This window comes from Parasteatoda tepidariorum, chromosome 10 (genome assembly GCF_982258835.1).
Source record: "Parasteatoda tepidariorum strain Cologne lab strain chromosome 10, Ptep-v5.0, whole genome shotgun sequence".
NCBI classification, from domain to species: Eukaryota; Metazoa; Arthropoda; class Arachnida; order Araneae; family Theridiidae; genus Parasteatoda; species Parasteatoda tepidariorum.
The window spans coordinates 44,286,170-44,303,360 of record NC_141764.1 but is presented as its reverse complement, the minus strand read 5'-3'; the positions used below and the strand labels follow the sequence as shown (position 1 = coordinate 44,303,360).

Sequence of the window (17,191 nt, the reverse complement as noted above, 5' to 3'; positions counted from 1 at the left end):
ATTTGCTTCTTCTGAAAAAAATTATTTTGGTACAATTTTTATTCTTTTATTTCTTCGGGGAGAAAAATTAACGTTACACTGTAAAAAAGAGTTTCTCAAAATTGAGTATGGAAACCGATCTGTTCTATACTCAAATATATCGGTTTTGAATCGGAATAGATTATGTATTCCGATTCAGAATTTTTCGCGTACTTGTTTCTTGTTTCATTAGCTTATTTTAAAAGTGGTGATTGTTTATAAGAAGTATTGACTTTTGATTTTAAAAACCTATTAGTGAACACATATTTTTTTCAGTATTTATAGCTTGTATGCGTTTGATTTAACTTTACGAAAAGCTTTACAGCTATTTTTAATTTAAGCATGAGTGAGGCATTCTACATTTATTTCTTAGATAAAATAATAAATAAAAGATTTTTTATCAAAACTACATTTAAATTTGATTTCATACTAATATGTCTAACAAACGATTTTTAATATTTTCTGATAAAGTTAAAGACCAAGTGGAAATATTAAATGAATAAGCTAGTCCAAGAGTAAATGGAACAAATGGAAGAAATCAGGAAATTAATCATCATATGAGGAAAAGAGAGAATCAAAAAACAGGCTAAATAATTTATAAATAAATTTTAAAAATAAAAACTTTGTTTACCCACTACTCGTTTTTCGTTTAAAAAAAACACTTTAAAATCAGAAACATTTATTGTCTTAGATGAAATTTATGTGAGTATGAACTGAAAATAATGTAAGAACATCAGTGTTACGGAGGGAAAATGCTATTTTTCTCAAACAGTAACGTAAATAGAGAGTTGATTCTCCTTAACGCTTGAACAAAACTACCTGCCGCAGGTTTAGTTCGTAAAATACGCTATAGATGTCAGCACTACAATTGAAATAGATTTGTACTTAAAAAATTCAATTTGCTTTTTATATATATATATATATATATATATATATATATATATATATATATATATATATATATATATATATATATATATATATATATATATATATATATATATATATATATATATATATATATATATATATATATATATATATATATATATAAGTTCATGAATAATTCGCTCACAAAAACAATTATAAAAAACTTGGAAAACTTTTAATTTTTTCTATTAAAAACACAATAATTTTTTTCTTTTATTTCACGTTTATAAAAACACTTTTAATTAATCATCATAAATTGAAGTTTGAAAAACATTTTATGTGATTTTAAAGTTTAATTCATTGCTAATAATAAAGTTTTAAAATTATTGAACAGACAACACCTGAACAAGATAAATTATTGCCTAAGTCTTAATTTATAACTTTAATTGTGTTTACAGTCTTAAGATTTGGAGCATTAAGCTAGTTTAAGTAGTCGATGGCTCTTGTTCAAGTTTTATTTTAACTTTGCAAATTTATTTGAAAATTAAACTACTCATATAAAATTAAACTAGCCTAAATGCTTGCTCTACCGTAATATTAACGGAATACAAACCTAGATGTTTGCTATATTGTCAACGGAATGCCAAATTGCCGATATCGTCAACTAAATGTCAAATAAAATGTTTGCCTGTGGAAAACCAATCTAAATGTTTGCAGCATTGTCAACGGAATCCGGTCTGAAGATCACATGTTTACCTCAATATTAACCTATGTTCGCGTCTATCCCTTTTTACTGAATAAACGCAATATTTCAATATACGGGTGAAACTCCATCGCCTGGTTAACTGTGGAAAATATTGTTTTTCTATGAAACCGTATGAAGTTGTATATAAAATATAACAAACCCAAATGCTCCTCCGTAATGTCATAGAAATAAAAAAACCTAAATGTCAGCCGTATTGTCAACGAAAGTCTAACTTAGAGGCCAGCTAAATTGTCAATGGAAAACCAATTTAAATATTCGCAGTATTATCAATTTTTTCACTAATGTTACCAAATGTTTGTTTCCATTCCGCTTTACTATGCTTAGAATATTACATTATATATTAATTTGTGCTAAAAGTTCAAGCGTTAGGTTAACCGTGGAAGATTTAATGATTTTTCTCTCTACATAACACGTAAGGAATGATTTCATTCAAATAATTTTCTGCAATGGCGAGTTTGATCAACATTGACCCGCTACTTGTTTTCTGCAATGTTGACAAGTTTGATTACCATTAATCCGTTTCTTATTTTCTGCGATGGCGAGTTTGATCAACATTCATCAGCTACTTGTTTTCTGCAATGGCGAGTTTGATCAATATTGATCCGCTATTTAGTTTCTGCGATGGCAAGTTTGATCAACATTGATCTGCTACTTGTTTTCTGCAATGTTGACAAGTTTGGCCACCATTAATCCGCTTCTTAATTTCTGCGATGGCGAGTTTGATCAACATTCATCAGCTACTTGTTTTCTGCAATGACGTGTTTGATCAACATTAATCCGCAACATTTTTTTTTCAGTCATCATCTCAAGACCTTAAAAAAATATAAATTTAATTAGAAAAGTTTTTTACTTCAAACCAACTTATAAAATTGGATTGTTAATCGGCAACAGTAAAATTATTTTATTATAAAGCTCTAAAATTAATATCCTGTTATTGTTATTTTCGTCTAAATTTAAAAATATATGTCACTTTTTAATGATTAAAATGCAAAAGCAAAATCGAAACAAATTAAAAAATTCAATAAATTAGGAAAGTAAAATTATTTATCATAGTTGACTTCGTTATAAGAAAATTATCTGAATATTACATCAGAAAAAATTAAGGAATTAATTTATCCTTTAAAAAAATCTAATTATTAATTTTTTTTACCAACTTTGTCACGAACTCAAATTTCATTTAAAAATTAATTTCCAAAATAAAAATATGACAGCAACCAAACTTCTAACAACGAAAAAGTTTTAGTTAATGGTAAAATCTAATAAAGTATTCTTTAAATTAAAATCAATGTTCTCTGGGTTACGAAGCAGAAAGTAAAGTTTTAAAATCAAAGAGATTGAACTAACTTAAAAAGGTTTCACATTGCAGACATGAAAAATAAGATCTGAGAGTAAAATTGTTACTAATTATTACAGTAAAACATGAAACCGTTAAGTGTTTTATAGATTATTCATTTTCTTACTTCAAGAAAATGAGCTTTTCGTGTTGTTGAAACTTAGATCAATTAAAATAAATAGAGAGGGTTATTTAGATTATTTATATTTTTCAATGTGCAGTGATAAAAAAATTACTTTACTGTAATAGTAAATCGCAAAAGTAACTATTGTGCTTATATAGAGCAAATTAATTGTTAAATTTTTTTTCTATTTTTATAACTATTGCACACATTGCATTAAATAATGTACTAAAATATTAAAAATAATTTATAGTTATAAATTTTTGGAGGGTGATCCCATTGTTATGGGACAAACTTTTAGTCTTTAATCAATTTCGATTTAGTCATTTTGTAGCTTTTCACTATCAATAATGATTCCTTATACTGCATGTATGTGTTATTGTTCAGTGTTTTCAGCATAAATGGTATATGAACATTGCCTTTTGTAAGTGAGGAACAGCGATTTACTATTACTCCCATTGCCTTCCATTTCCCCCGACATTTTCATGAGATTACATTTTATATAGATGACATCAAATACATTAAAAGATCACGGATGCCAAAAAAATTGTAAAACACTGAAATTACGCGTTTCTGCTGCATTAAAACCTATTCACGGGGAAAAATTGCAAAATGTGCTGAATGAAGTCGTTCACAGATTAAAGGTTTGTTCTAACAAATGGATCACACATCGAATATTTGTCGCTAAAAAAATCATCGTATATTTTCTTCTTTTATCATTTATTGTAATATGATATATTATTATAAAAATATAAACATTTAAAATCCTTTATGCTAACCCTGTTTTATTATAAAGGTTGAACATTTGTCAACTTTCTACATTATGGTTCACAGCATTTTTATGGTGCGTAGATGAGCATCAAGTGCATTCAACAGAAAAATCCTTCGAAGAATATTTCGTTGGTATCGAGTACCCTGAGATTTAGGACCAAGGCACTACTTTATAAAGTGCTCAGATCTGTACTTACATGAGCCACGGAATCGTTGAAGATTACCTCAAAAGATGAGCATTAAGTGCATTCAACAGAAAAATCCTTCGAAGTATATTTCGTTGGTATCGAGTGCCCTGAGATTTAGGACCAAGACACTACTTTATAAAGTGCTCAGATCTGTACTTACATGAGCCACGGAATCGTTGAAGATTACCTCAAAAGATGAGCATTAAGTGCATTCAAAAGAAAAATCCTTCGTAGTATATTTCGTTGGTATCGAGTGCCCTGAGATTTAGGACCAAGACACTACTTTATAAAGTGCTCAGATCTGTACTTACATGAGCCACGGAATCGTTGAAGATTATCTCAAAAGATGAGCATTAAGTGCATTCAAAAGAAAAATCATTCGAAGTATATTTCGTTGGTATCGAGTGCCCTGAGATTTAGGACCAAGACACTACTTTATAAAGTGCTCAGATCTGTACTTACATGAGCCACGGAATCGTTGAAGATTACCTCAAAAGATGAGCATTAAGTGCATTCAACAGAAAAATCCTTCGAAGTATATTTCGTTGGTATCGAGTGCCCTGAGATTTAGGACCAAGACACTACTTTATAAAGTGCTCAGATCTGTACTTACATGAGCCACGGAATCGTTGAAGATTATCTCAAAAGATGAGCATTAAGTGCATTCAACAGAAAAATCCTTCGAAGTATATTTCGTTGGTATCGAGTGCCCTGAGATTTAGGACCAAGACACTACTTTATAAAGTGCTCAGATCTGTACTTACATGAGCCACGGAATCGTTGAAGATTATCTCAAAAGATGAGCATTAAGTGCATTCAAAAGAAAAATCCTTCGAAGTACATTTCGTTGGTATCGAGTGCCCTGAGATTTAGGACCAAGACACTACTTTATAAAGTGCTCAGATCTGTACTTACATGAGCCACGGAATCGTTGAAGATTATCTCAAAAGATGAGCATTAAGTGCATTCAACAGAAAAATCCTTCGAAGTACATTTCGTTGGTATCGAGTGCCCTGAGATTTAGGACCAAGACACTACTTTATAAAGTGCTCAGATCTGTACTTACATGAGCCACGGAATCGTTGAAGATTATCTCAAAAGATGAGCATTAAGTGCATTCAACAGAAAAATCCTTCGAAGTACATTTCGTTGGTATCGAGTGCCCTGAGATTTAGGACCAAGACACTACTTTATAAAGTGCTCAGATCTGTACTTACATGAGCCACGGAATCGTTGAAGATTATCTCAAAAGATGAGCATTAAGTGCATTCAACAGAAAAATCCTTCGAAGTACATTTCGTTGGTATCGAGTGCCCTGAGATTTAGGACCAAGACACTACTTTATAAAGTGCTCAGATCTGTACTTACATGAGCCACGGAATCGTTGAAGATTATCTCAAAAGATGAGCATTAAGTGCATTCAACAGAAAAATCCTTCGTAGTATATTTCGTTGGTATCGAGTGCCCTGAGATTTAGGACCAAGACACTACTTTATAAAGTGCTCAGATCTGTACTTACATGAGCCACGGAATCGTTGAAGATTACCTCAAAAGATGAGCATTAAGTGCATTCAAAAGAAAAATCATTCGAAGTATATTTCGTTGGTATCGAGTGCCCTGAGATTTAAGACCAAGACACTACTTTATAAAGTGCTCAGATCTGTACTTACATGAGCCACGGAATCGTTGAAGATTACCTCAAAAGATGAGCATTAAGTGCATTCAACAGAAAAATCCTTCGTAGTATATTTCGTTGGTATCGAGTGCCCTGAGATTTAGGACCAAGACACTACTTTATAAAGTGCTCAGATCTGTACTTACATGAGCCACGGAATCGTTGAAGATTACCTCAAAAGATGAGCATTAAGTGCATTCAACAGAAAAATCCTTCGTAGTATATTTCGTTGGTATCGAGTGCCCTGAGATTTAGGACCAAGACACTACTTTATAAAGTGCTCAGATCTGTACTTACATGAGCCACGGAATCGTTGAAGATTATCTCAAAAGATGAGCATTAAGTGCATTCAAAAGAAAAATCCTTCGAAGTACATTTCGTTGGTATCGAGTGCCCTGAGATTTAGGACCAAGACACTACTTTATAAAGTGCTCAGATCTGTACTTACATGAGCCACGGAATCGTTGAAGATTACCTCAAAAGATGAGCATTAAGTGCATTCAACAGAAAAATCCTTCGTAGTATATTTCGTTGGTATCGAGTGCCCTGAGATTTAGGACCAAGACACTACTTTATAAAGTGCTCAGATCTGTACTTACATGAGCCACGGAATCGTTGAAGATTACCTCAAAAGATGAGCATTAAGTGCATTCAAAAGAAAAATCATTCGAAGTATATTTCGTTGGTATCGAGTGCCCTGAGATTTAAGACCAAGACACTACTTTATAAAGTGCTCAGATCTGTACTTACATGAGCCACGGAATCGTTGAAGATTACCTCAAAAGATGAGCATTAAGTGCATTCAACAGAAAATCCTTCGTAGTATATTTCGTTGGTATCGAGTGCCCTGAGATTTAGGACCAAGACACTACTTTATAAAGTGCTCAGATCTGTACTTACATGAGCCACGGAATCGTTGAAGATTACCTCAAAAGATGAGCATTAAGTGCATTCAACAGAAAAATCCTTCGTAGTATATTTCGTTGGTATCGAGTGCCCTGAGATTTAGGACCAAGACACTACTTTATAAAGTGCTCAGATCTGTACTTACATGAGCCACGGAATCGTTGAAGATTACCTCAAAAGATGAGCATTAAGTGCATTCAACAGAAAAATCCTTCGTAGTATATTTCGTTGGTATCGAGTGCCCTGAGATTTAGGACCAAGACACTACTTTATAAAGTGCTCAGATCTGTACTTACATGAGCCACGGAATCGTTGAAGATTACCTCAAAAGATGAGCATTAAGTGCATTCAACAGAAAAATCCTTCGTAGTATATTTCGTTGGTATCGAGTGCCCTGAGATTTAGGACCAAGACACTACTTTATAAAGTGCTCAGATCTGTACTTACATGAGCCACGGAATCGTTGAAGATTACCTCAAAAAATGAGCATTAAGTGCATTCAAAAGAAAAATCCTTCGAACTATTTTCGTTGGTATCGAGATTAATGAATTGGGAGAAGAAGACCCAACCATAACCGCCCGACTTTATAAAGAACATGACATTAGCAGATATATCAAAATTCAAAGGATGAAATGGACTGTCCATCTAATGCTATCACCGGAAGAATGTACATTTAAGAGAATTTTTACGACTAAGCCATTTGGGAATCTACCAGGAGAAAGACCCAAATTCAGATTGCAGGCAGATCTGATTCTGCAGATAATAATTTTCTCATACTGAACTGTAAGAACTGGAGACAGTTGCTAAGAAAAGGTTAAAATCGAGAAGGCCAGAGCCTACCCTGGCTCTCGTACCAAAGATGATGATAATATATCAGAATTCAATCATGCAACAATTTAGAACCATTCACGCAGATGAAACAGCCAAAAAATAATTTTATCGTTAATTATTATTTTACCAGAATCAATAATTTAAAGCAATTAAACAACTAAGTAAAGTTTAAAAAGTGGTAGAATTGTTTAAAGATAGAGCCATTTACATCATGGGTGTCTTTGCACTGTAATAAATTCCTGTTCTCTTTTACAGACTTTCTCTTCATGTTTGACGGTTTAAAGCTGTTTTGTTGACAAAACGGACTGTTTATCCTCCTTAATCATAAACGGATTAAAACCGCTAGTTCAAATTCCAGTTTTTGCAAATCAGTTTTCTTTAACGCTGTCTCTTAATCAGTTTTCTTTGACTTTTAAAGTTTATGGCTACAAATTCATCATCATTCATTCTTTAAAGGATAAAATTTATTGTCTCGTCATTTTTAAATATGAACTTAAGAATTTTAGCAAAAAAGCAAATAATGTAACAGCAAAGTTCCTCCCTATTTCATTAAACACAGCTGTTTTTCACACATTTCCAATACTGTATACTTAATGAATAAATAAACAAATAATTTTTAGATATAAATCTGTTTCCTCTTTTCTCGAATTTAACCCAGGTTTATACTTAATTTAACACTGAAAATCCATTTAACTATCAGTGCGCATTGTTTCCTAAAAAAAGAAAACTACTCAAATGCGAAATAACTAGTTGAAGGGGCAAGTCACAGAGAAATATATTTTAAAACACATTGTATTATGTGCAAGACAAAAGCAGAGGGTTATAATTAAAAAAAATAGTAGATGTTTTCTACAAGCATTTTCGACAGTTACAATTAAATATTAATGAGTTCGAAATTGTGTTTCAGTTGACATAGGTCAATGATGCCCTCTAGTGTGACTTCTGATAATTTTTTTCCTCACCTGTATCAAGAATACTTCATGTGTGAATTTCCGGATACCGTCTATAATCCGACGGAAACATTAAAAAAAAATTGTTAGTTTGCTTTTTTTAACTCTTATCACGCTATAAATTAACATGTTCAATTCAAATCATGAATTCAATTTAAATAATTATTTTTAATTCAAATCAATCTAATACAATTTAAATAATTCAAGTTAATTTAAAGAGTAATTCGATTCACGCAATTCGTTTAATTTAAATGATTAAATCAGGTCATATAGTTTATTAAATTTAAATAATTAATTATATTTGAATAATTAAATCAATTCTTTTGTTATACTTTTTACTAAACAATTCAATTCAAATTAACCATCCAATTTAAAACTACAGCAAACTTAATTGAATTCAGATCAATAATCCAATTTAAATAACTCAGTTAAAATCAAATCAATAATTCAATTTATTTAATTCAATTAAAATTAAGCAATAATTTTATTTAGCTTCAATTAAAATCAAATCAATAATTCAAATTTATGAATTCAATTTAATTAATCCAATTAAAATCAATAATTTAGTTTAGTTCATTCAATTCAAATTACATAAATAATTCAATTTAAAAATACAGTTTAATTAAAATTATTCAGTTCTAATAATTTTTGAACTTGTGCTGTACTATAAATTAAATACCTGAAGTCAAATTTATTTATGTCGGGATCAATATAACGAAGTGCGCCAACACTTTCATTTCTTTGTGAGAAAAAGATATATACGATGATGACTCCATTAAACCACTTCATATTTATTCATACACACTCACATTAACATTCTTAATGTAAATTGGAATGTTTTAAGCTTCCTGTAGAGGTCTAGCTTCCAATTAATTTCCGCTGCTGTTTTTCAGAAGTGACGTCAATGACAAGTTTAACCAATCAAGTCTTAATTTTCTCTTCCCGCCCATCAACTCAAAACGTCATTCTTTTCTGTAACCGCGAAATAGAATTCTTTCCAGGCGAAAGTTATTTGTTTTGCGTGAGTGATCTGATTGATAATGATGATGATGACAACTGAAAATATTATTTTGCCTGTGTTCGATGAAGCGGTGAGATACTTGGTAGTGACAATTATTTAATATTTTATTTAATGTTTTATTTAATTGAAACTTAATTTATTTCTAATATTTTGAATTATTAGTGAAATTGATACAAAAACCTATTAAGTAACGTATAGTGAGTTAGAAGCATACGGCAGAGAAATATAAAACTGTTTCCAAAAAAATTATTTTAAAATTACATTATACAAAACTTTTTGTAGAAATAAATATGCCAAAATTTGAACGGGAAACTTTGAGTGTTTTCCATGTATTACTTGACACATTCAGACATGAAAACTTTATCGTTTCTCAACATTACTTAATAAGTTTAAATATGAAAATATGAGTGTATTGAAAACATTATAGTATATTCAGACGGAAAAATTTGAATGTTTTCATAATATTAATATGTTTACCCATGAAAATTTGAATTTTTTTAAAACTTTACCATTTACATTTGAACATTTAAATTTGAATGTTTTCAAAAAATATCTTAACACATTTAAACATGAAAATTTTAAAAATTCCTAACAATAATACTTAATACCTTCAAACATGAAAATTTGAGTGTTTTGAAAACAGTTCCTAATGTGTTCAGACAGGAAAATTTGAGTGTTTTCAAAATATTAACAAGTGTATACATAAAAACTTGACTGTTTTTTAAACATAATCTTTGTCATTTGAACATTTAAATTTCAATGTTTTCAAGAAACTACTTAACAAATTTAAACATGAAAATTTTAATAGATTCCTAACATTAATTAATCGTTAAAACATGAAATGTTTTTAAAACATCAACAGGCTTAACCATGAAAATTCTAAATTTTTTTTAAAAAATTATCTTTTACATTTGAATACTTAAATTTGAATGTTTTCAAAAAATTACTTAGCACATTTAAACAAAGAAACTTTAATGTTTTCTAATATTACTTAATGCGTTTAAACATTAAAATTTGAGTGATTTGAAAATATTACCTAATATGTTCAAACAGGAAACTTTGAGTGTTTTCAAAATATTAAAACGCTTAAATATGAGAATTTGAATGTTTTCAAAACATTACAATTTATATTTGAATATTTAAATTTAAGCGTTTTCAAAATATTACTTAGCATGTTCTTCCAATAAATTTTCAGAAATGTTTAATTATTTAAATTTAGTAGTTTACTCCATTTTTATGTGGGATTAGGAAGCACTAGAAAAAAAGGACTAAACAATCAAAATTTATTCTCAAAAATTGTTATTTCGTTAAAATAAGTTTTAAAATTTTATTATTTCTTAAACAAATAAGAAACCTGAATCAGTTTCATTCAGGTTTCTTATTTGTTTAAGAAATAGAACATATTAGTTTAATTTAACTCATATCAAGTGAAATATATAGATTACTGGATATGGATTAGATTTAATATATTTAATTTAGTGTATTTAATTATATGTATATTTATTTTAATTACTATATTCAAAACTTGTGCTTAATTTATGAATTACATTGTTTTAAGTAAATATGAATTTGTGGGTGGCGTAATTACATTCTTCACTAAAGATATATTCACATGTACTTTAAAAAACAATAAAAACTATAGTTTAGAAAAAACAATAAAAAAAACTCATGTAACTGCTGCGTATCGTAAATTCACTGAATTTACCCTTTGAAGCAGGTGGTACACCGGTGTTCCTTTTACATATTTTTTCTGATGTTCTAAATACAAGCAAGAATGTATTTTAGTATTTTTTTTAATTGTAGAAAAGCAGTATAATAGTTACAAAAATCGGTGAATTCGGTTAATCGGTTAATTTATCGGTGACTTATATAAGTTCTAAACTCTAAAATCTAAAAAAAAGTAGTTTGAATTTTTTTTTTCATTCATTTTCAAAAATTTATCGATAATTCATTGTGTAAATTAAAGAAATTTCAATGATAAATAAATATTTCTCATAGATCTAAATAAATCCAAATAAGTGCAAATTATAAAAATTATTGTTTGGAAGTGAGCCGTGTTTCGTGTTTCTTACTTAGTTAAAAAGACACCGGTGTTTTATGCTGTATTTCATACCAATAAGTTATTAAAATGCTAAATATAATATTTTTCACTTATTTTAACATAAATTAATATGAAATAATTAAATATATGTTTAATAAAAATTTTGCATCAAAAAGATAATATGAATACAACAATGTTTTGAGACGTTCAAGGGGAGTCGGAAGGACTAATAAAGCTAAAACTAACCTTTTTCGATGTACCTTTTCTCAGCATTTGAACAAGATGTTGTTTCAATTTTATTTTTCACAGAACACTTACATATACATATTTACACTGTGATAACTATTAATACGTATCTTTGGCAGAATTTTTTTTAAACAAATAAGAATTGAGAATATTTACATAATATATTCACAGAATATTTACATATACATGTTCACACTGTGATAACTGTTAATACATATCTTTGGCAGAAATTTTTTTTAAAAATTAGAACAGAGAACTTTGAATTTTTTAAAATGTTTCATAATTTTTTAGCAAATATCATTCATGACTTAAAAATTATTCCTTTTTAACTCTAAAACACTATCACAGCATACAACAGTATAATCTCAAATATCCCCAACAAGTTTCAAAGCAATATCATAAGTTGTTTCATAGAAAAGGTATATCGAATTAGCATTATTTATATATCTCCTACCGTTTCTCCTTAAATTAGAACATATTTAGCATGTTCAAATGAATATTTAACATGTAATTCACATAAGCTTTTCATTTTTGACTAATTTTTCGAATTGGTTAAATCAGTTCCATTTTCAAAACGACTGCTGTGATCAATTATTATGAGTTACAATTTATGCAAAGATTTACCATGAACTGCTTTTTATTCCACTATGCTTATCATTAATACGCGTGCAGGCAACATAACTTATCTTATTTATATGAAGTATTTTTGCAGGTCAAAGTTTGAACAATTGATTTGATTAGAAACTACAAAAACCATTCAAGTTATGAATTGATTACAAATTAAAATATGTAAAAGAAACTCCTACAGAACATAAAATTAATGATAAAATTAAAAATGAGACTGTTGAATGCAATCATTAAATTATAATTACGAGTAACAAAACCTTTAATTTTAAATGATTGCTGTAAAAATTTCTTTGCTTTTGAAAAATATTACAGCCTATTCTAATTCTTCATCTTGAAAAGTAATTAATATTTTAACAATAAAATGCAGCAATGTCAATAAAAATTCTCTCACAGTTTTTCTAAAGTGAAATTAATAAATGAATAAGAAATTAATAAATTCCAGAAAGATGTATTGAATAAAGAAACAATTGAAAATAAAAAGAGCTTAAATAAATGAAAGTAATTATTTTTAAACTCTTTCCTTACTGATAAATGAGAATTTTTTTTTTTATGTATTATAAAACTGGAAAGTAATTCTGAGTATTTCATTTTTACTGTCGTTATAAAATAAAATCTTAAAAGAATATAATAATATACTTAAAAAAAATTTAACATTTCAGTGCTGTATTCGTATTTGACAATATTCGTCTGATCATTTATTCATTTAATTTTTACAATAGTTAATTTTTCCTTCCCTGGAAAAAACACACTGAAATTATATTACAAATTACAATAAATTGCACATTAATTTACATAATTTAATTATTCTCAAATTCTTCATCATAAAAAATATTCCTGTATTAATCCTGCTCTTTTTCACAATTTTTACCATATTTTAATTCTACCAATTTAAGTTACCGAATTTCAAAATTCGTGTATATCTCATGTACAATATCTACATCAACTACATCACAAACGTTAATTCATGAAAACTATTTTCACGAAATCAGCCTCAACTACATCATAAATTCTAATATACAAAAACCATTTTCACGGAATCAACATCAACTGCATCACAAATACTAATTCATGAAAACTTGAGAAAAGTTAAAACTTTCATTTACGAATTTTTTTCTTACATGCAAGCTTAAAAATATTTTATTTTAAAATTCACTAGTATTATTATCCCTTTTGATCGGTGAAAAAGTCGTTTGCAAAACACAGTATGAAATTCTGAATCACCAGAAGATCTTATTGATTTTCATTGTATTATACTCTTTTGCAAACTTTTTAAGTCATCTTATATATTTAATTTTCACTATGATGCATTTTTCTTGAAATGATATCGTTAAGAAATGGAAACAATTGCTAAACTTTACTAGTAATAATGGAAGAATTGAAACTACGAATAACGCAAATTTCCTATATCTTTAGCTTTCATATTTTTTAGGCAAACCATATCTTCACAGTAAAAATGCTTGTTTGTTGCTCAAATGGAATGATTAGTTCAATTCAGTCATGTTATTCAAAAGAAATTAAGAAATTGAAGGTCTTATGTGTAAGACCAATATAACTGCATGATAACAGCATATTACTAAAATTGAGAAAAGTGTATATTTGAAAAAAATATCTGCATATTTGCATGGAAAAAAAAATTCAGGAACTAAACAATTTTGGTTTATAAAAAAAAAATACGATATTAAAACCATTAATTTGATAGTTTTTCCGTTCATATGGTAAAGGTTTACCGTAAATTCAGTCTTTCAAAATTATACTCAGGTAGGAAACATCACACATTTAGTAAAAAATAAAAAACTGAAAAATAGATTTATGTCATGCTCTAAGGTATCATGATAAAATTGTCAAAATTCACCGTATTAATAAATTTTTAGGTAACAGACTTTTTATTTTATTTGAAGTAGTATAATCTGTGCTGAAAAGTCTTTCTGAAAAATTATTAATGTATTTTCGTTTTTTTCTTTTCGTTTTTTTTTGTTTTGAATTAACTCAAATATTACTTCCGATTATAATTAATAAAAGACGATAGATCAAATGTGTGGTTAAAATAAATATTTCTTAGTTTCATACATATTTTTAATTTCGTTTACTGCAGCTATGATAATTCATGCATATAATTCATGCATTGATTATATTTATTTTCATTGATTATATTTATTTTCATTGATTATATTTGCTTCATTGATTTCATTTATTACACCCCGTATTATTTATATTACATATTATACAGCAAATTGGAACAAAACTAATACAATAAAATCAAATAAAAAAGACTGGGATCAAGCACATAAATCAAAGGCCAAATATTTTCTTATTCCGTTTTTCTTTTAATTTGATCCGAAGTCTGCTGCCTTAATTTTTAAAACCCTTGAATAAAGTGAAATTAAATAAATATACTTAAGAGATCAAAAAATTTTGAAAACCTGTCGAATCAAGCCCTTTAAAAACTTGCTTGATTGTCTAAATAATTCAAGAATTTCAGTGGACGTAAAATGATTCGATTAAAAAAAAAACGATTATTCATAATTAGCTTTGAAAATTTTAACTGGTGCTATAAGCAATAGCTAAAAAAAATTTTGCACTAAAAGAATTTATTATAGCAAGATTTATAATTTGTTTCCTTAAAGTTTATAACCCATAAAATCTTATTACCGCTATAAAAACAAATTCATTTTCCTTAATCCCCATTTTTATTCAAAAATACAAGAAAATACAAGCAAATAATTAGGAAGAAAATTAACACAGGTAACAAATATATTTTGAGAAACAAAAGAGAAAAACTTAATTAATTACAAATACATTATTGTCTACTTACTTTGGTACAAATAATTAGGAAGAAAATTAACGCAGGTAACAAATATATTTTGAGAAACAAAACAGAAAAACTTAATTAATTACAAATACATTATTATCTATTTACTTTGGTACAAATAATTAGGAAGAAAATCAACACAGGTAACAAATATATTTTGAGAAACAAAAGAGAAAAACTTAATTAATTACAAATGCCTTATTGTCTATTTACTTTGGTTCTCAAACCTATTTCTCACAGGCGCTAAAAACTCTCAGAAACATGTTTTTAACATTATTACAACATTATTACAAATATTGCACGCCAGTAATTGTATTTATTGGTTCTGCACATTAAAACATCGACTTGAAAAGGTCCTCTAGTTATTCGACGATTTCGATGGCACTGGCATATTTTTGATGTCAAGGGCTATCCGGAGAAAACAGTCTGATGAAAAATACCGTAATATATGGTCATGACAAGTTTAGTAAAAAAAAAAAAAGTTTAAAAAAAGTTTAAAAATTTTTAAAAAAAACATAACTCTAATTAATAAAACCAAAAATATATGATATTAAAACGATTGATTTCATCGCTGGGAATCGAATCCTGACCACCTCAATGTTAGTCACCACTTTAATAACATAAAAAAGAATATGAATACAGTAAAAAATATTAAGGCACATTTTAACTAGGAGGCTCTGTCCCCTACTCGCTAACGTTTGCCAACCTCCGGAACTGTTCCCTTCAGATAGCTTTGCAATCAGGGATTAATATTATCCGAACTTGCTTAGCCCGCTCATAAGATACTTTTCTTCCGTCCTTTGTATACTTTTTTAAAGTTTAACAAAGTTAACTTTTTTTTAAAGTTATACTTTTTTAAAGTTAAACTCTGCACAAAGTCATAAAAAGATATTTCGTTTCTCGGTATAAAAAAAAAATTCTAGATGCATACATTTCTATATTAATTTGAAATTGCAAAAAGTTAACAGATTTTTCTTAAGTACACAATCCTAAATTTCAGTTCTCAAAAGTACAATAGTTATAGGTATTTATTTCATCTCATAGTTGTAAAATGTATAAAAACCAAAGAAATAAGTAATAAAATTTAGTATTGCCAGGAAAAGGTTAAAATTAAAGTAGTATTTGGTACATATAAAAAAATTATACGTTGAATTCAATGCTAAGTCCCTGAGTCCATGTTGTAATCGAGTTAAAATTGTAAAATGTAAAAAATATAACTTAAAAATGGCTCATAGTAATAAAGTAAGTGAAAATTAAGATAGTTTTGTACAGTATGATTTTTGTATAATGCCTGAAAAATAGCATTCGCATTGCATACGTGAGTGCGAAAAAAATTGCACCAAACGCATTTTTTAAAGCGACTCGCAGCTCTTCGTTGCTACTAAGTCATGTAAAATTTAAGCGAATGAAATTCGAAGAACTTTTCTGCTTTCCCTTATGCTTATGCCAACAAGCATCGAATAAACAATTTAATCGAATAAACAAAGCAGAGTTAAATTATGTAAATCATTCGTATCAAAAATAGTATATGCATGAAAAAAGAAAGTCTTATGAATTAGTATACTATTACTAAATATTTCGCACAACTTGTTATAGCCTTCCAACCGGACAAATTGCATTCAAAACAATTAAAAAATAATCAACTGAATAAAAAAATTTACTTTCACATCAATCTGAAAAAGAAAAATATATTTAAAAAAACTTATCTATTAAGACTTATAACATCATATCGTTAATGAAGAAATTTCATTTATGAGACGTTTAAAAGCGGATATATGAACAAAAAATTTCAGATAAATCTCAATTAATTGTAGTTATGCTATTATTAAATAAAAAGACGGTTTTGAGTAATTAATTTCGTAATTCAAACCGAAGCTATGATAGACTATTTAATAAAATGAAATTAAATTTACCCCATTATGTGATCCAAACAGTTTTAAGTATATCACCCAAGAAAAAAATGCCATAAGTCTTTAAAATTTACCTTCAAATAATATATTGCTTAATAATTTGTCTGA

The 17,191-nt window shown here is 28.1% G+C and overlaps 1 protein-coding gene across 3 annotated transcripts in view; it reads left to right on the top strand.

Moving 5' to 3' along the window:
* Positions 1 to 17,191, top strand: part of LOC107455989 (regulator of G protein signaling 2) — a 177,294-nt gene that overhangs the window by 47,547 nt on the left and 112,556 nt on the right. Inside the window, exon 1 of one of the 3 annotated variants that reach the window (XM_016073743.4) lies at positions 9,394 to 9,520. The exons of 1 other annotated variant lie outside the window; for it this stretch is intronic. In XM_016073743.4, coding sequence (XP_015929229.2) covers positions 9,470 to 9,520 — 51 coding nt within the window. In that variant the 5' untranslated portion in view covers positions 9,394 to 9,469. Of the gene's footprint in view, positions 1 to 9,393; positions 9,533 to 17,191 lie in introns of those variants that run through there. One more of the 3 variants, XM_016073742.4, reaches the window with a different exon arrangement.